General features: G+C 36.5%; 1 protein-coding gene across 2 annotated transcripts in view; it reads left to right on the plus strand.

The window, feature by feature from the left end:
• Positions 1 to 19,650, plus strand: part of NDUFS1 (NADH:ubiquinone oxidoreductase core subunit S1) — a 28,713-nt gene that overhangs the window by 1,744 nt on the left and 7,319 nt on the right. For both annotated transcript variants that reach the window (XM_035007306.1, XM_035007307.1), the window contains exons 2-14: positions 1,578 to 1,642; positions 2,365 to 2,456; positions 4,514 to 4,621; positions 5,315 to 5,391; positions 6,028 to 6,109; positions 6,200 to 6,330; positions 6,790 to 6,975; positions 8,878 to 9,012; positions 9,662 to 9,776; positions 10,690 to 10,835; positions 11,501 to 11,629; positions 12,584 to 12,713; positions 14,891 to 15,051. In XM_035007306.1, the coding sequence (XP_034863197.1) occupies positions 1,582 to 1,642; positions 2,365 to 2,456; positions 4,514 to 4,621; positions 5,315 to 5,391; positions 6,028 to 6,109; positions 6,200 to 6,330; positions 6,790 to 6,975; positions 8,878 to 9,012; positions 9,662 to 9,776; positions 10,690 to 10,835; positions 11,501 to 11,629; positions 12,584 to 12,713; positions 14,891 to 15,051 (1,553 nt within the window). In that variant the 5' untranslated portion in view covers positions 1,578 to 1,581. The remainder of the gene's footprint in view (positions 1 to 1,577; positions 1,643 to 2,364; positions 2,457 to 4,513; positions 4,622 to 5,314; positions 5,392 to 6,027; positions 6,110 to 6,199; positions 6,331 to 6,789; positions 6,976 to 8,877; positions 9,013 to 9,661; positions 9,777 to 10,689; positions 10,836 to 11,500; positions 11,630 to 12,583; positions 12,714 to 14,890; positions 15,052 to 19,650) is intronic.

A 19,650-nucleotide genomic window follows, 5' to 3' on the forward strand; every position in this document is an offset into this window, starting at 1 on the left:
CTTTGGAACTTGGTGGTAAGATTATGTGGTGGTTATTTTTTCAAGGGCTAAGTCTTCAGAAAAGGGAAATGACCAAATTGCACCATTTCTCTTCAAGGAACTTACACTTTAGTAGGTACTAAAATTGATTACTAACCTATAATTTAGTAGGTGGAATAATAAAGCTATATACACAGTGTGTGCTGATGGTACAGAGGGAGTACCAAGGAAGAGGACTTTGAAACTGATCTTCAGTGGCTAGTACTGTCTGAACTGAATTTAGATTTAATTGACATTTATTGAACTCTTACCAATAACGCATAGCCTAGGAAGTATTGTTTTCTTCCTTACCAATAGATAAAGAAGCAGAAACTCGATTTACCAAAAATCACTCACTTGTAGGTGATAGACTTCATGTCTGCAAATTTAATATCAAAAGTTCTGAATTAACGAAATGAATTAACTAAAGTCTGAATTAATGAAATTTTCTGTTATACCTCTTCTGTAGTAGGTATGTGAAACTTCATGCTTAAAAAGTGTAAGACTGTCTTCCACTCTCTAACTTTGAAAGTCATTATGTTGATACATTCTGATCACATAATTTCCATTTTTAGAAGTTCTAAGTGAAAAATGACAATTCAGATGCTTAGCCCATTTGATCAAGTGAGTGGACAGAAAGTTCAGTGCTTAGCCCTTATGATCAAGTGAATGGATAAAAACTAAAAGTGCAGATAACTTTTCTGTTTGCTTGTGTGTATCTTTAATTAGTATTATTTATATAATTCCCATTTCTTTTAGTAATACAACAAACGTTTATTACGGGAAACTGTCCTTGTGCATTACAGGATGTTTAACAGCACCCTGGCCTCTACCCACTAAATGCCAGTAGCTTTCCCCCAGTTGTGACAACAGTGTGTCCAAATATTGATAAATGGGAAGCAACCAGGGAAGCAAAACTGTCCCTGGTTGAGAACCACTATTTTAGAGCTTACTGTGTACCAGCCTTGGAAATAGGCACTGAAGATGGAAAAATTGAAGAAGTTCATAATACAGTGAGGGTAGAACAGACTTATAATTGCAAATCTGTAAGATAAATGTACTAAGCACAGAAGATGGCACCCCAGACACTTAAAAGGCTTGGACTTGTGAGCCAGCTCAGAATCTCAGGAACATTTAGTAGATAACTGCTTAGAACATAGGATGTTAGAATGAGTATTGGTAGGAAATGAAGGCAGAAAGGTAGACGTTATTTTACATAGTATTAATGGTAAGCTCACTGTTGTTCTTCGAGTTTATTTTACTACATAATGTTTTACATTTGATCATTTTTGATAGTTAAAAACAACACAAAACTGCCCTTTATATAGATTTATATACTAGCTGCTGCTCCCTAGCTCCTTGACATTGTACAAGTCAGTTGATCTCCTGAGACTGAGTATTCTTATCTCTAGAATTTGAGGGAAAACATCAGGACTCATGAATGTTCAATGTAATAATGTTTGTGAAGTGTTTAAAACTTATGAACTATTACCAAAAAGTTTGTAATTAGGGTTTTTTCCCCCCTATGATAATATAACTCTTCTTTGTTTTATTCTTAGCAATATGTTAAGGATACCTCTAAAAAGGGCCTTAGTAGGCCTTTCTAAGTCTTCTAAAGGATGTGGTAAGTATTTTATTTTTATTTTGCACTTGTGGATACTAGATTTTCTATCTTTGTAAATTTATTGGTTTATGGAATGTTTCTAAGCTGTAATTTGTTTTAAATAAAATAGAAACAAGTGACCGTAGTCGAATAGAATAATTTTTTAAAAGATTTATTTATATATTTTAGAGAGAAAGAGCACACAGGCAGGGGGAGGGGCAGAGGGAGAGAATCTCAAGCAGACTCCCCACTGAGCTGGAAGCCTGACCCAGGGCTTGATCTCACAACCCGGAGATCATGACCTGAGCCAAAATCAAGAGTAGACCACTTAACTGACTGAGCCACCCAGGCGACCTAGAGTAATTTTTAAAATATAACTAAACAATTTATAGGAGGTGTCATGAAATAGAAAGTAGTAGGAACTGCCTATCATTGCCAGAAAGGAAAAGCAGTCATGCTGCTTTTGAAAAGTGGTATTCCCATGAACATATTTTCAGTGGTATTAAAAGTTTCAGCTTAAGCTACCATTAAGAGTGGATAGCCATATTCTATCTGGTATTCAGGATTGGAAAAGCTTTTATCTAATTCTATATTTTATAGGTTTGCATCTAGAGAAATAGAGGGAAATGGTATAAAATTAGGAAAAATCTTAGGCTTGTAGGTTAGAGTTAATCCACTACCCTCTGCTATAATAAATTTAACTCTTTTAATTTATTTCTCATCTCAATATTTTTGATGGTCAGTTCGAACAACTGCCACAGCAGCAAGCAACTTAATTGAAGTATTTGTTGATGGTCAGTCTGTCATGGTGGAACCAGGAACTACCGTCCTTCAAGTAGGCATATGTTCTAATTCTTTATTTTTGCGTATGTTCTGGTTTTTTAAGGAATATCAATTTATTTCCTTAATACTGTTTATTTACTTCTAAAAATTTTAAGATTCCTTGATAAATGCTCATAAAAGAACTATAGATAGTAAAATTATATGAAAATAAGTTGGATTTAAAATCTTGGCATTTCAAAGTGAGCTATCATTTATCTGTTTATAACTTTCTTAGTGAATTATGGTAGTTATTTTGTTTCACTTCTGCTTTCCAAGTAAATGCCTACTAGAAATTTGAAGTTACCAAAAATAAATTATAAGTTAATATAGGTAAGTTTGGAGAAAAGGCAGTCTTTGTTGTGAACCTGCTTGATGCTTTTCACTTCATATAACTTCTCAATTTTTATAACATTTCTAAGAATGTGTCCTACAAAGCAGGTAAATGGAGGGTAGTCCGTTCTTGAATTCATGCCCTGAATACGTAATTACTCCAGATTCCTTCAGACCTAACAGAGTCGGTCATGGACAAGTGATGCTTCATTCTATCTGCGAGTTATCAAAAGCTAAAATGCTCTTTATTCATGTTCGCAGTCATTTCTAGACTATCTGCCAGGCACAGACAGGTAAATAGTAAGTATATAACAGAGGTATATGTTCAAGGTACAGTAGAGAGTATTTTTGCCAGGTACAGGAGGTGATAGAAAGAGATTTTGGGGTATCTCAAGGGATCCCTGAGGAGATTTTAAAGGATAAATAAGTGTTTGTATTTGGACAAAGAAGCTTCAAATAGCTTGGTATCATTTGGACATAAGGTGTATGTAGAAGATGAGATAGCAGGAAATCAAATTACTCTGATAGGTCCATGATGAAAGAAGATATATGTCATGCTAAAGAGCTTAGAGTTTGACCCATCAATAGTTTTCATGGCAATTAAGCAATATGACAGTGAATATAGAGGATGTTGGTTTGGAGAATAACAAGACTGGTGTGAGAGACAAAGGAGAAGTATCTTGCATTAGTAGAGCAGAAAATGAAAGGCCTAAAACAGATAGTGGCAATGGGAAGGAAAGTAAGAGGACAGATTCAGGGAGAGTGAAATGTAGATAGACAGGCCTTTAGGAACAGTGAAGAGCAGGGGAATTTTTGTGGTTTCTGGCTTTGTTAGTTTATTTGGGGATGTATCATAGGAGACAGAAATAGGTTGAATTTTAACTCTCTATAGAGCATACACATGTGCATGCCTATTTAAGTCTAAAACTTGGTATGGACTGTCAGGGCCACAGATGAGGGTTTAGATATAATCATCATCTGGAATGTGAGCTAGTATGAAGGTTGGGACCAGATCTTGCTTGTTACTTACTATACCTTCTGCATCTAGCACATAGGAAGACTCAGTACATTTTTGCTAAGTAGTTAAAACATTGGAATTTGAGGAAATTGCTTTAGAGTAAGGGCTGAAGATGGAAGAACTAACCCCAGTGGAAATTTGAATAGGTTTGTAGGCCTCGAGAAGGAGGAGTGATAATTAGGAGAGCTGGGCTAATCCCCCTTAGTAGGCAAATGGTAACTGAGGAGAGCTTCAACCACAGTGGGAGTATGAATCCTAGGTAGGGTATATGGAGCCAAATATAGAAGCAGATCATAGCCAACTAGACAGTGTGAGATGGAGTCTAATCCAAAGGAGGAGAGCTAAGCAAAGAGGAAATGCCAGTATGAAACCACTGGGACAGAGTTTGAAGGGGTGTCTTTGTGGACAGTGGTTCAGAGTGGAAATGGGGAGTCAAACCTTCAGCACAATCTGAGAGGTTGGCTAATTCAGTTTCTTCCACATAAGGTGTAGGTATGCTGAGGATTCTTAAAAGAGGCAGCTTTGGAGCAAACAGAGGTAGGAATTAAGAGCAAAGAAGGAGGGAAGTCTCTTCAGGAATGAAGTAAGAATGAATGAAGGTATAGATATTTACAGATAGGAGTAATAAAGTAGGTGGGGATGACTTTCCTTCTGTGTTTTAGGCAAGACAAGGATGAGGTTAGGTTATTCTAATGCAAAAAAATGTTTACTTTGTCTTCTAGGCTTGTGAGAAGGTTGGCATGCAGATCCCTCGATTCTGTTATCATGAAAGATTGTCTGTTGCTGGAAACTGCAGGATGTGCCTGGTTGAAATTGAGAAAGCTCCTAAGGTACTTGATACCTAAAATTCCACACCATGCTGTAGAAGGTAGAAAACTTTAAATCTTGCAGCAAACTTTATTTAGAATCATTGTTGTAGTGGAGAAACCTAGCCCTGTTTAATCGTATCTGGAAATTTATTCTTTTGTGTGCAGTTAAATCTGTTCATTTCAAAACTGGAAATGCAGTGATGAAAGTGCTTTATAAATGCAAGCACTATATAACTGTAACAGATTTAGAAAGTAAAATACCTGCCAATATTTCCACATGGCTATATGACACAGCTAGGATGTGGAATTGCGAAGCAGCACGTTGAAAGCACTTCTGCTGTTCCATTTTCAGTAGAGAAAGGGATTGCAATGAAGAGGTTCACTTTCAGTTTAATTTCATTTTGTCTCATACAGTTTTAATTCAGTAGCACCTGCTAATCAAAACATAGTTATTTGATGTTCTGTTTCGGAGTCTCTTTATAAAGTAGCTTTAACTATGAGAATAGAATTTAAAAGCATGATGTCTTATTTTTTTCTAAGAGAAATATAAAGTGTCAGGTTATCATATTGTGAATATGAAAACTGAAAAATTGAGCCTTCAAAAATACTGTTTTGTCTCTTTGTAGATGTATGACTTAATGTTTTTATATGTTGGGTTGCTTATAATTACAAGCAAATACAAGTACTTAAAAGATTTTTCCATTGAAATTTCAGGTTGTAGCTGCTTGTGCCATGCCAGTAATGAAAGGTTGGAATATCCTGACAAACTCAGAGAAATCTAAGAAAGCCAGGTACTTTAATGCTACTTAACATAGTAACTTTTCTTAGAGGAGAAAATTGCTCATTTCAGTATTTAGACCTCTCATAGATGAGAAATTCAATAGCAAACTCTGAAAAAGTTGACATGTTCAGCTCATAGGAGCAGTGGAAATAAGTACACATTGAGGAGGTGAAGTCAGGTGTTTATGGTTTTGAGCCTAGAATGGAATTAGCACTAAAAGCTCTTCTTTAACAACTTGTTAAACTTGTGATGAATAGTGAATCTGGGGCTTATTGATCTGAGATTATTTCAGTAACATATTACACTGTTACTTGTTTTTGCTATGCATTTATATGTTTGTTTTTGTTTTGAGTTAATGTGAATGTTTTCTGAAGACCATTTAGCAATTTTCAGTAGTTTTATATTGTTAAGAGTCATAATTTTCTAGGTTCTATACTGATATTTTATTCCTAGATTTATATAAACATTTTTTTAGATAGTATGTCTAATACCAGAAAAATGGTTGCATTGGCATTTCTGATAATAAATGTAAAATTAATACTCTAAGAAAGGATACATCTCTGAAGGTTATTTAGATAGCCTATATCCAAACCATTTTGGGTGCCAAAAATTTATATCATTTTATATATTAAAATTTTCCATACAGAGAAGGTGTGATGGAGTTCTTGTTAGCAAATCACCCACTGGACTGTCCTATTTGTGACCAGGGAGGTGAATGTGATCTGCAGGTATGTCATCTAACTTCATAAATCTTTTTTGGTTGTCTTAACTTTTAATTTCACTAGCATCATTAGATTAACTCTCCTAATCTACTTAAGGACCAGTCCATGATGTTCGGAAGTGATAGGAGCCGATTTTTAGAGGGGAAACGTGCTGTGGAGGACAAGAATATTGGGCCATTGGTAAAGACCATCATGACTAGATGTATACAATGTACTCGCTGCATCAGGTAATGTTTTTTCTTCTGTCTTCTGGAATATCATTCACATACCTAGTTAATACTCACAAATTTGGTGAAATAACAACACTAGAAAAAATGGCAACTTTTTTTTGGTTGTAGAAGAGGGATGTTTTTAATGTTTTCTGCATAAGCCAATGAAATGAATTGTTCACTTTCAGTGAATATCAACTTCTGTTGAATTTACAAATCAAAATCTACAAGCATTAACTCTGTGATAACTTGTTGAGCTATACATGATTTGTGCAATTTTCTATATGTGTGTTATACTGCAATTAACTTATAAGCAAACGTTTATTGAACTCTTTTTTATTCAAGGACTATGCTCACCATTGAAAATATACTCATCTTTTTAGTGTTTTGAAAATCATTATCTCTTTGTGATCATAGTTAGAAAAGGAGATAATTTTGCTGGATTTGACCATTTGACAGTACATTTTTATCTTGCAGGTTTGCAAGTGAGATTGCAGGAGTAGATGATTTGGGAACAACAGGCAGAGGAAATGATATGCAAGTTGGCACGTACATTGAAAAGATGTTCATGTCTGAACTGTCTGGAAATGTCATTGATATCTGCCCTGTAGGTGCCCTGACCTCTAAGCCCTATGCTTTTACTGCCCGCCCTTGGGAAACAAGGTATTCATTGTTGTATTTTTTGACAATTTGTTTTTTGTCCTTTAGTTGGCTACTGTTCAAAAAAATTTAAGATTCATGTTCTTCCTGTATTCTAATTGTTTTGGTCTGCTAAGTTTTTATGTATTTGCTTTAAGTAAAACCCTCTTACTGGAAGGTAAGAAGATAGATTAAAGGATAGGATGAACCTGTGGAAATTAAGTACAGTTTTCTTGGAAATTAATTCCAAAGTACTTAACCACATAATTATTTTATTCACTCGTTCTTCCAAAGAGTAAAATTGTCTTGATTTTTTAAGATTTATAGTCTTCTTTCATTGTACATTAAGTTTTCAACCATGTGGCTAGATCGTATTTTATTTAGTCAGTTCCTATTATTAGACATTTAGTTTGTTTCTCTGTAGTGGTAAATCTATGATAAAAATTGTTATTGGGGTGGCTGGGTGGCTCAGTCACTTAAGTGTCCAACTCTTGGTTTTGGCTTAGATCATGATCTCAGAGTCGTGAGATCAAGCCCCACCTACAGCTCTGTGCTCAGGGCAGATTCTCCAACCCCCGCCCCCAGCTTATGCTTTCTGTCTCTCTCTCTCCCCATCTCTCAAGTGAATGAATAATAAAATCTTCTTTTAAAAATTGTTATTCATAGATTTTCTTGTATATATCTGATTCTTTTTACTAAACCAGGAAATGGAGTAGGTAGTTGCAGTATGTTTGAATTTTTTTTTTTAAAGATTTTATTTTATTTATTTGACAGAGAGAGATTATGCGAGAGAGGGAACACAAGCAGGGGGAGTGGGAGAGGGAGAAGCAGGCCTCCCGCCGAGCAGGGAGCCCAATGCGGGACTCTATCCCAGGGCCCTGGGATCATGACCTGAGCCGAAGGCAGACACTTAATGACTGAGCCACCCAGGCGCCCCTGAATATTTTTAAGGGTCTAGAAACATATCATTAAATTGCCCTCCATTTTTAAACTTCCACTAGAGTATATGGGAGTATCTTACAATTTTAGGCTTTAAACCACATATTTATGTATATAAAAGGATTAGGGGGATAGGGCACAGTACATAGCTGAGATGTAAGTAGAGATTTTTCTCTTTTTCTTCTGAGACTCCCATAATGCGAGCAGAAAAGAAGCTTCCATCTCCACAGCCTACCTCAGCCTGGCAGAATGTGTTCAAGGTGGTAGGGAAGGAGATGAGAACAGGCCCCAAGCCACACCACCACTGATTTCCAGCCTTCTTACTTGAACTTCAGTAGTTTTTCCCTGCATAAAAGCCTCTCATGATAGTGTATGCCTTTGGTAGATTTCCAAAGTGGTTGTTTTTGTTAATTTTGTCTAGCTTTATTTTTGCTTTTTGTGGCGAGGATTTGTCAGGCTTTTATAATCACCCATACCCAGAAATCTTACCCTCTTGCTATTTATTTTGATAATCATATGTCTGAGATTTGGCCATTTGGAACCCTTACCATTAGCTTTTGTATTAGGTAACAATCTCTAAAGTTTTTTTTTTTTTTTTAAGATTTTATTTATTTACTTGAGACAGCATGTGAGCTCATGCATGTGTGATTGCGGGGAGGAGCAGAGGGAGAGCAGACTCTGCACACTACACAGGGCTCAATCTCACTACCTTGAGATCATGACCTGAGCCGAAATCAGCAGACACCCAACCAACCGACTGAGCCACCCAGGCGCCCCTAAAGCTTTATTTTTACAGTAGAAATTTGTGTGAAGTAGTCAAATATGAGGGTAATTTTTTTTATTGCAATTTCTCTGGTTCCCATTATTTTTAGAAATTCAGAAAGGCAAGTCATTGTAAAATTTTTTTGTTTTGGATAAATCAGGTAACAGAAACTTTGTCCTTATTGCCAAACTCAGCATAGTAAATATATGTGTTTATTTTCTTAGAAAGACAGAATCCATTGATGTCATGGATGCGGTTGGAAGTAATATTGTGGTAAGCACAAGAACAGGAGAGGTGATGAGGATTTTACCAAGGATGCATGAGGACATCAATGAAGAGTGGATCTCTGATAAAACCAGGTATATGCTGCATCGTTTTCCTTAATTTTTGCAATTGATTTGAAGTACATTTTATGGTAATTTTAATTTTAAAACACCGTTTTTATACTTGCAAATTAGTTAATAAATAGAGACTATTGAAAATCTAGACTTTATATGGAGAATTGGACAAAATTAACAATAGTCTAGGCATATCATTGGCTTTCATATAAACTTTGACAAATATCCATCCTACAATTTTGAAGTGGATTAAGATATTTAATCTATTTCAGTTTGTTCATTAGAGAAAAGCTAAATGTAACTTAGAGCTTGTACATCATAATTTTGATAAAATATCTAAAAGTATTCAAGTTTTATAAATAAAAATGATTTTCCTTCTTCAGCTATCAGATATTTTTGTGTTGTAATTTTAAGATTATTCAAGTAGCTGAAAACAAATTATAAAAACTCAAACTTTTTAGATAATGTTTTAGTTTTGGATGATGTGCATAAAATATTTATTCATCTTTCAAAAAACCTGGAATAATTATTTGTATCCAAGAATTTATCAGTCTATTTGACACTTTAACTCGTACTATATTTAAATAACATTTTTTTTAGATGTTAAACTTGAAAACTATAGTTGCCTCTTAAGCAGGATTCCACAAATGGTATAATTTCTTTTATCTAGATTTGCCTATGATGGGCTAAAACGTCAAAGACTTACCGAGCCGATGGTCAGAAACGAAAAGGGGCTTTTAACCTATACCTCCTGGGAGGATGCACTCTCTCGTGTAGCTGGAATGGTAAAAAATTGAAATATAGAATAAATAGTATTTGTGATTTTCAAGGAACATCTTTGTAGCAGAGTGTGGGATGTGTGTCTCTTCTTTCCTCTTATCAGGATTGCCTTCCATTTAACATTTATTAAGAACCATATGCCAGATATCATGCATGAAGTAGCGATGTAGAGACCACTAACACAGGGTACCTACTTCCCACAATCTTGTAGTAGTTATGGTAAGACCTATAGTGAGTCAGGTATCATGTGCTTGGGTAGTTGTGCAAGAAATGATGTATGAGAGAGCACCTGGGAGGAGTACCTAACCAGGCTAGCATATCAAGGATGCCTTCCTACATAAGGTGAATTAGGCAAAGTCTAAGAATGAATGCAAACTTGCCAGAGCAAAAATGGAGGGAGTGGCTTTCTAGTCAGAGAAAGGCAATGTACATAAAGGGCTTGAGGGAATGGTAGATACTTCTGAAGAAGTCTTCATCTTCCAAACCTTATCATGAGGCCCCTTTGTTTCTAATTTAAAACAAATACCTTCCCTCCAAGCTGGTGGTATTACTAACCTTGGCCTCACATACACCTTGCTTCTCACTTTTAGATTAATAATTAGTGTAAGCCTTTTTAGTCAAAAGTTCGTTGCTTTTTTTATACTTTAAAATGACTATTGTTGGGACACCTGGGTGGCTCAGTCGGTTAAGTGGCTGCCTTCGGCCAGGGTCATGATCCCAGGGTCCTGGGATCGAATCCCACATCGGGCTCCTTGCTCAGCAGGGAGCCTGCTTCCCTCTGTCTCTCCTTCTGCTTGTGCTCTCTCTGTCAAATAAATAATATCTTTAAAAAAAAAAAATGACTATTGTTTTGTTTTCTGAGCAGTGGTCTTTGCTGAATGGAGGTTTTTTGGTGATGCCCTTTTTATCCATTTCTAGTTGCAGAGTTTTCAAGGCAATGATGTGGCAGCAATTGCAGGTGGCTTGGTGGATGCCGAAGCCCTAATAGCTCTCAAAGATTTGCTTAATAGAGTGGACTCTGACACCTTGTGCACGGAAGAGGTCTTCCCCACTACAGGAGCTGGGTGAGAACTACGAAGCTAGCATCTAGGCCTGCTTTGTTGTTGTTTTTGTACAAGTTGTGTATAAATCAATACATCTGGTGCACCTGGCTGGCTACAGGTAACTTTGGTATTGGTAGAGTGGGTAACTTAATCTCGGGGTCCTAAGTTCAATCCCACATTGGTGGTAGAGTTTACTTAAATAAATAAATAAGTACATCTGTGGCATCAATAAGTGATACGTGACAGCTTGGATTCTCCATCATACCCACCAGTTTCTTTTCACTTAGAGACCAAAGTCAAGCCAGGAACTGTTGGAGAATCCCAGTTATTAAAAAGTATCTGAATGGCGCCTGGGTGGCTCAGTTTGTTAAGCATCCAGCTCTTGATTTCGGCTGAGGTCATGATCTCAGGGTCCTGGGATCAAGCCCCGAGTAGGCTCCCCACTCAGCGGGGTATCTGCTTGTCTCCCTCTCTCTCTCTGCCCCTCCCCCTGCTTGCATGCGCACTGTGTCTCTCTCACATAAATAAATCTTAAAAAAAAATCTGAAACTTTGATGTAATTTAGAAATACTTCATAAGAATTTTTTGGAAATAACCATGGGCTTGTTGACATGAGAATATTGCATGGATTATCATTGTGTATTAGTTTTTGAAGTAAACCTGCATTTTTTATTTTGTATTTCTAGCACAGATTTGCGTTCCAGTTATCTTCTTAATACTACAATTGCTGGTGTGGAAGAGGCAGATGTTGTCCTTCTGGTTGGTACAAATCCACGTTTTGAGGCACCACTATTTAATGCTAGAATTCGGAAGAGGTTAGTAGTAATATTGAGGGTTTTAAAAATGTTTATACAATAATTTATTTTACATTTGAAAAATGACTGTTTTAGTTAATTCCTAATAGTGTTAGTGGGAATGAGACTCAAAAGGTAATTGGAGTGCAGCTTCTAAAAGGTCCATTCCCTCCCTCTCTCCCTGCTAGTCTTTATACTTTGTCCTCTTATTTTGACATAATTCACGATGCACCAATTTTTCCATGATTTCTTTTATAATGATTTTTTTATAATGATTTTTTTTCCTGCTCAGGATTCAGTCTCAAGTCACACATTGCAGTTAGTGTCATGACTCTTCAGTTTTCTTTTTTGACGTTTTTTTGAAGAGCACAGGCAGTTACTTTGTAGAATACCTCCATCTTTTCATATCTTCGAGACTTATGAATAGGTTGGTATAATTTATTGTCTATACTGTGACATTGTTGAGAGTGAAAGGGGGAATTGTTAATGCTGCAGGATACAGATGAAAACCACTGTCTCAGACAAACAATATATGGTCACCATGTTTATAACTAGTTTTAGAAGAGCTGGATCCATACTTCCCTGTCAAAGAGAATAAAGTGATGTAGTTTATTTTCATTAACTATATTTAAATCACCTTAATGGATAATTAGGAGATAATTGACTCTGCTGTGTAAATATGGTGAAATAAAAATTATACATCATTTATTCTAAAATTAAAGTTTTTATAGCTTGCTTAGGGTTTGCATTCTTCACAGGAAATTAATTCACTGACTTACCTTGGTGTGCATTTTTACAACACTGTTATTTTGAAAGGTACACAATAAATTATATCTGTTAAGGCCACATGTTCTGTGACTGCTTTGTGCTTTTAACATTTGTAACATAAGTAGATGTAGCCCCTAGCATTGATGAGACTGGTGACTATGCTAATTTAGTAATTTAGCTCTAAAAACTTTGTCGTTTTTATTTCAGCTGGCTTCACAATGACTTAAAAGTGGCCCTTATTGGCAGCCCAGTGGATCTCACTTATAGATATGACCATCTGGGAGATTCTCCCAAAATTCTTCAAGACATTGCTTTCGGTAGCCATCCATTCAGCCAGGTGCTCTCAAGTTATACATATCTACTTTTGTTGATTTTTAAGTATTATTATTTTTAAGAGTTATTATTTTTGTCATAATGATACGTGTTTACTATTAAAAATTATAGCAATATAGAAAAGAAAAATGGAAAAAAATAAAACATTACCCCAGGTTCCACCAACCCAAACAAGAATTTTTTATTTTTTTAAAGATTTTATTTATTTATTTGACAGAGAGAGAGTGTGTGCACAAGCAGGGGGAGTGGCCAGCAGAGAGAGGGAGAAGCAGGCTCCCTGCAGAGCACGGAGCTCGATGCAGGGCTGGATCCTAGGACCCTGGGATCATGACCTGAGCCAAAGGCAGACGCTTAACCAACTGAGCCACCCAGGCACCCCCATACAAATATTGATGAAACATAATCATTTCTCTATTCATATATAGAGCAAGATGGATGAACAGATAAGCAGACAAAAATGAGCTTATATTATATGTGTTATTTTATATACCAGAGCTTAATTTTACTTGAAATTATCAGAAAAGAAATTGACGTAAGGGGTGCCTGGGTGGCTTAATCCGTTAAGTGTCTGACTCTTGATCTCAGCTCAGGTCATGATTTCAGGTTCATGAATTCAAGCCTCTCCAAGTTGAAGTGCAACTGAAGCAATTAAACTTTGAAGTTAAGGGAAATCTTTCTTTACTGCAAGAGTTATTCTTAAATTTCATGAGTCCTTTTAATGATTTTTTCATTACTGAGTACTTTGTTTACATTCATTTCATTGCTTTCTGGTATTAATAGGTTTTTACTTACTTTTCCAAGAGGGGCTCATAAGTACCCTATTTGTTGGGTTCTTGCTTGCTTGCGAATGTCTGTTTTATTACTGAAGAGAGCCTTGGCAGAATACAAAGTTCTAGGATCACACTTTTTTCCTCTCTGAACTTTATATAGACACTGCCTTTTGTTACTGTGGAGAAGCCTGATGTCAGTCATATTTCCTCCCAACCCTGTCCTAATTTTTTTTTTTACTGTCTAGATACTTTTTTTGAACCTTTATAGTGGGTTCTTTATCTTTGAAATTTAATAACTTCAGAATTAACAGTGGTGGTTCTCTTCACTTTTTTATGGGACATGGAGCACCTTTCATTGTGAAAATTCAAGGCTCTTTTTATTTTAGTATTTGTGCATGTGTGGTGGAATGCTGATTATTAAAAAATGTAAGAGGTTTCTGTTTTCACATAACAGTTCTGGAGGGTAGGCAGTTGGACAGATGTCCAAGGATGTCATCAAGGAAGGACATTCCTTCCTGCTTTACTACCTCAGTGCCTTTGCTTATTCATGTGTATTTGAGTGAACTTCTTCTCATGGTTCCAAGATGGTGTAGCCTTAGGTGTAATCAAGTGGTACAAAGCGGCTAAGCGCAATTCCTTTGTTTTGAATAGGAAAAACATTATCATGATTGCAGTGATCAAAAATGCAAAAGAAATACATATTGAAAAGTATTCCTCTTTTCTAATTCCCATCTCCATGCCCCAGAAAATGATCAGTGTTTTTCAGAAGTTTTTTTCTATACTAGATTTAAATATATTTTCTGTTAGTGGTGTTCCCTTCATTAAGAACTCCTAACAAGGGTCACCTAGGTGGCCCGTCAGTTAAGTGCCTTTGGCTCAGGTCATGATCCTAGAGTCTTGGAATTAAGCCCTGCATCGGGCTCACTGCTCCCCACGCTTGTGCTCTCTCTCTCTGACAAATAAATAAATAAAATCTTTTTAAAAAAACAAAAAGAACTCCTAACAACAACAACAAAAAAACCTAACAGATAGTGGTTCCCCTTTTGTATCTTTTCTGTCATTTTTCCTTTGTTCTTTTGTTCTTTTTCAGTTTGTTTTATATTATTTCCTGTAGTCTGCTTTTCTTGTCCCTGCATTTAAGGTCATGTTTTATTTTGTTTTTTATTGTTTCTGGAATGGTGTTCATTTCTAATTTGTTTCTCTTCCAGTTCTTTCCTGAGTTCTGTGACGAAAAGCTCCTTCTACTATATAATACTGTTGTGTCACTTTTTTATGCTTTTTTTTTTCATGTGAGAAAAAGTGTGTTTTTTATTTTCTATAAGTCTATTGAAAACTATTTTTCTGGGCGCCTACAACGTATTGTAGATGCAAATTAAAAAGATTTTTTAATCAAAGTTTTTTTTTTAAATAGGTATTACATGAAGCTAAAAAACCAATGGTGGTTGTAGGCAGTTCTGCACTCCAGAGAAGTGATGGGGCAGCAATTCTTGCAGCTGTTTCCAACATTGCTCAAAAGATTCAGATGAGTAGTGGTGTTACTGGTGATTGGAAAGTTATGAATATCCTTCATAGGTATGTTGGGTGATTGTTTTATTATATACTGTAAGATTCAAGTAATTTTGTGTACATGTGTTACTGTTGTACTATCACATTTAGATTTACTAATAGCTTAATATTTAGCAATGTCTCAGTAGTAGATGTGAAAGAGATGCCTTTATTTTCTGTGTGAAAACCGAAGATAATAAATAATATTTAAAATATTTGAGGGGCGCCTGGGTGGCTCAGTTGGTTAAGTGTCTGCCGTTGGCTTAGGTCGTGATCCCAGGGTCCTGGGATCGAGCCCCATGTAGGGCTCCCTGCTCAGCAGGGAATCTGCTTCTTCCTCTGCCCCTTCCCCTGCTTGTGTTCTCTCTGTCTCTCAAATAAATAAATAAAATCTTTAAAAAAATATATTTGAAATAGCAGTGCTGAGAAAATTTTGAAAATCTGTATTATATTAGTATACTTTGGTTCAAAAATTGCAACAAGCCCTCTGACTTTGATTAAATGATAAAAATGTAAGCTAACATGAGAATTCAACATAAGGGAAGTTTTTTTCTGACTGTATTAATACACATTTGAAGCACCTGGGTGGCTCAGTTGGTTAAGCGTCTGACTCTTGATTTTGGCTCAGGTCAGTGATCTTAGGGGTCGTGAGATTGAGCCCCGAGTCGCGCTCCGTGCTGGGTGTGGAGCCTGCTTGAGGTATTTCTCCCCCTTCCTCTACCCCTCCCCCCCCACCCCTGCACACACCTCTCAAAAAAAAATAGTAATACACATTTATTTTAGGAAGTTGGAAAGAGAAGAAAATATGAAAATGGAAATTATTCTTCTACAAATTATAGATAATTACTGTTCCTACTTTTGTCTGGTTCTTTTTCCTGTGTAAATATTTTTTAGTTATATAGTTGAAATCATACTGTGTGAACAGTTTTGTATCCTGATTTTGATCAATTTTCATTACCATATAAAATTTCTTCCTGTAATTAGAAATTTTTTATAAACTTGAATGGCTATTTAATATCATGAATATGTACAATTTTTTAGCCATTTAATTCTTGTTAACATATAAATTGATACTAGTCTTTAAACTATAAATAATGCAATGATACACAGATACTTAGGAACTTTATATTATTTTCTTACAGTGGATTTCTAAAAGTAGAGCTCTTAAGGTAAACAGGATAAGCATTTCTGAGGCTCTTAATGCATATTTCCAAGTTTTAGAAATGTAACAGGGACACCTGGGTGGCTCAGTCAGTTAAGCATCTGCCTTTGGCTTGGGTCATGATCCCGGGGTCCCGGGATCGAGCCCTGCATCGGGCTCCTTGCTCAGTGGGGAGCCTGCTTCTCCCTCTCCCTCTCCTGCTGCTCCCCTGCTTGTTTCTCTTTCTCTCTCTCTGACAAATAAGTAAAATCTTAAAAAAATAAAAATAAAAAAGAAATGTTGTAACAGTTTTACCTTAGTAAATAAGTTTTCCCATTTCGCATAATCCTTTTGATCTTAAGAATTATTTTTCAGGGCGCCTGGGTGGCTCAGATGGTTAAGCGTCTGCCTTCAGCTCAGGTCATGATCCCAGGGTCCTGGGATCGAGTCCTGCATCGGGCTCTCTGCTCCTTGGGAGCCTGCTTCTCCCTCTGCCTCTCTCTCTCTCTGTCTCTCATGAATAAATAAATAAAAATCTTTAAAAAAAAAAAAAAAGAATTATTTTTCAGGGGGCGCCTGGGTGGCTCAGTCGGTTAAGCTGACCTTTGGCTCAGGTCATGATCCCAGGGTCCTGCGATCGAGCCCCTCATTAGGCTCCCTGCTCAGTAGGGAGTCTGCTTCTCTCTCTCAAATAAATAAAATCTTTTTTAAAAAAAAAGTTTTATTTTTCAAATTTGTTTAAGGATTGAGGCTAAACACTTTTAAATATGATAGGCAAATTTTTTAAATTTTAAAAGTATTTGAATACATTGTGGGTTTTTTTTAAGATTTTATTTGAGAGAGAAAGAGAGAGCATGGGGGAGGGGCAGAGGGAGAGGGAGAAGCAAACTCCTCACTGAGCAGGGAGCCCGATGCGGGACTCGATCCCAGGACCCTGGGATCATGACCTGAGCCGAAAGGCAGATGCTTAACCAACTGAGCCACCCAGGCACCCTTGAATAAATTCTTAAACATTAATTTCAGTTTCAATGTTATATTTCTGTTTGGTTTAATTTGGCATTGTAGATCATCATGTAAACATTTTTTTTTTTAAAGATTTTATTTATTTATTCATGAGAGACAGAGAGAGAGAGAGGCAGAAGGAGAAGCAGGCTCCCAAGAAGCAGGGAGCCCTATGCGGGACTCGATCCCAGGACCCTGGGATCATGACCTGAGCCGAAGGCAGACGCTTTACCATCTGAGCCACCCAGGTGCCCCATCATGTAAACATTTTTAAAAACTTTATATTTTTTAGGTAGAGTTTATTTGCATTGTTCACCTCTGGATCTTTTCTAGCCACCATTTTTACTTCTTATTTTTAGTTCACTTTTCCATCTGTGTCTTTATTTATACAGTTTTGTTTTTCTGAATGGGTACCAAAATTAATTAAACTTTTTAAAAAATTCCCAGTTGTCTAACATTGTATTTCTGATTCCTTCTCACAAATGACTACTTGGGTAGGTACAAAGATGACAGTCTTTTTTCCTTTAATACTAAGTATTTCTGCACCCTTTCTTTCATTTAATATTTTAGGGAGGATCTGATGTAATCTCAGTTTTGTCACTGAGGATGACCTGACTTTATATGTGTGTCTGCCTCCTCACCCTTTGGGCTCCTTATTTTTGACGTTAAAAAAAAAAAAAAATTCTACCAGATTTTAAGTAGGTGACACTCAGATGTCATTACTTTTGCCTGGGAATATCATAGAGACTCCCATTATCAAATTGAAATGTTTTGATTTTTTTTTCTTTTAAGCTCAGAAAAAGGTTATTGGTATACTTTTACTTAGTTATTTGTTCTCATGCAGAAGCCTCTTTTGCTATGCATTGATTGGCCTTGAGACTTTTGGCTCATAATTTTTCTCATATCTTTTTTCTCTGGGTTTAGAGAAAATTTCTTACATTTTGTTCCATCATTTTGTGAGTTTTCATTCTGGAGAACGCTGACTTTGTTACAATTTTTAATTTATTAACCTTGTTTGTCATTCTTACAAGATTTCCTTTTTATGAAAGTTCATTTTAGTTTATTAGGACCTATCTTTTTTTTTTCTTTAAGATTTTATTTGTTCATTTACTTGAGAGAGAGAGAGAGGGCACATGAGCAGAGGGAGAAGCAGAGGGAGAGAGATAAGCAGACTCCACGCTGAGAGCGTAGCCCGACATGGGGCTCAATCCCACAAACTTGAGATCATGACCTGAGCCAAAACCAAGAGTCAGACACTCAACGAACTGAGCCACCCAGGTGCCCCAGGACATATCTTTTATTGTAAAGGCAGACATAAGCTTACTCAATTTGTTTTCCAGGATGAAGTGGACTGTGTCTTAAGTTAATGTGAGTCTCTGCCCAGATTTTTGAGAGAGACATGTCAAGACTTACACTGAGGGAAGTTAAGAAGGAACTGTTGGGGCAGAGGGATTTGTTTTGAAATGGGAAAGTATGAGTCCTCCAACTTTGTTCACTTTTATGATAGGTTGGCTATTTTGGGTCCTTTGCATTCCATATGAATTTTAGAATCAGCTTGTCCATTTCTGTAAATTATTCATCTGGATTTTTGATAGGGATCACACGGAATTTGTAAGCTCAGTTGGGGAGTATTGCCATCATAACAGCATGAAGTCCTCTAATCCATGAATGTGGGATGTCTTTCCTTTTAGTAAGGTCTTGAATTTCTTTCAAGTTGTTTTGTACTTTTCATTATATAAATCTTATATTTATTGTTAAGTTTTTTTAAAAGCATTTTATGCTTTTGATGTTATCCAGAGTTTGACAGAGTAGCAGCATCTAGTAGGAGTTGGTTTGACCTGATCTCCTCCCCTAACAAATAGGTAAAACACCAACTTGCTTTATATACAGTAGGTCCTCAGAATGGCTATTTCTAGAAAGAAAGTTAGTAATAGCAAACTGGACCAGACTCCCAGTTGTTCAGAGTATAGTTATTCCAGACCCCTTATTTATTTATTTAAGATTTTATTTATTTATTTATTTGAGAGAGAGAGAGCATGAGAGGGCTGAGGGGCAGAGGGAGACAGCAGACTCCCCACTGAGCAGGGAGCCTGATGCAGGGCTCAATCCTGGGACGCCAGGATCATGACCTGAGCCAAAGGCAGTTGCTTAACCAGCTGAGCCACCCAGGCGCCTCCAGACCTCTTTTTTAAAGGATTATTTTCTGCTTATAAGAGTAATATATGGGGCTGGAGTCCCAGGATCGAGTCCCGCATCGGGCTCCCTGCTCGGCAGGGAGTCTGCTTCTCCCTCTGACCCTCCCCCCTCTCATGCTCGCTCTCTCTCAGTTTCTCTCTCTCAAATAAATAAATAAAATCTTTAAAAAAAAAAAAAGTAATATATGCTCATAGAACATATATGTACTAATTATATTGTTTTCTCCAAGTTAAAGTTTTATGAGGCTGTTTTAATTTCTCCCTTTTGGTTTTCAAAATCATATGACT

This window comes from Mirounga leonina, unplaced genomic scaffold (genome assembly GCF_011800145.1).
Source record: "Mirounga leonina isolate KUSES-001 unplaced genomic scaffold, KU_Mleo_1.0 Mir_151, whole genome shotgun sequence".
NCBI lineage: Eukaryota > Metazoa > Chordata > Mammalia > Carnivora > Phocidae > Mirounga > Mirounga leonina.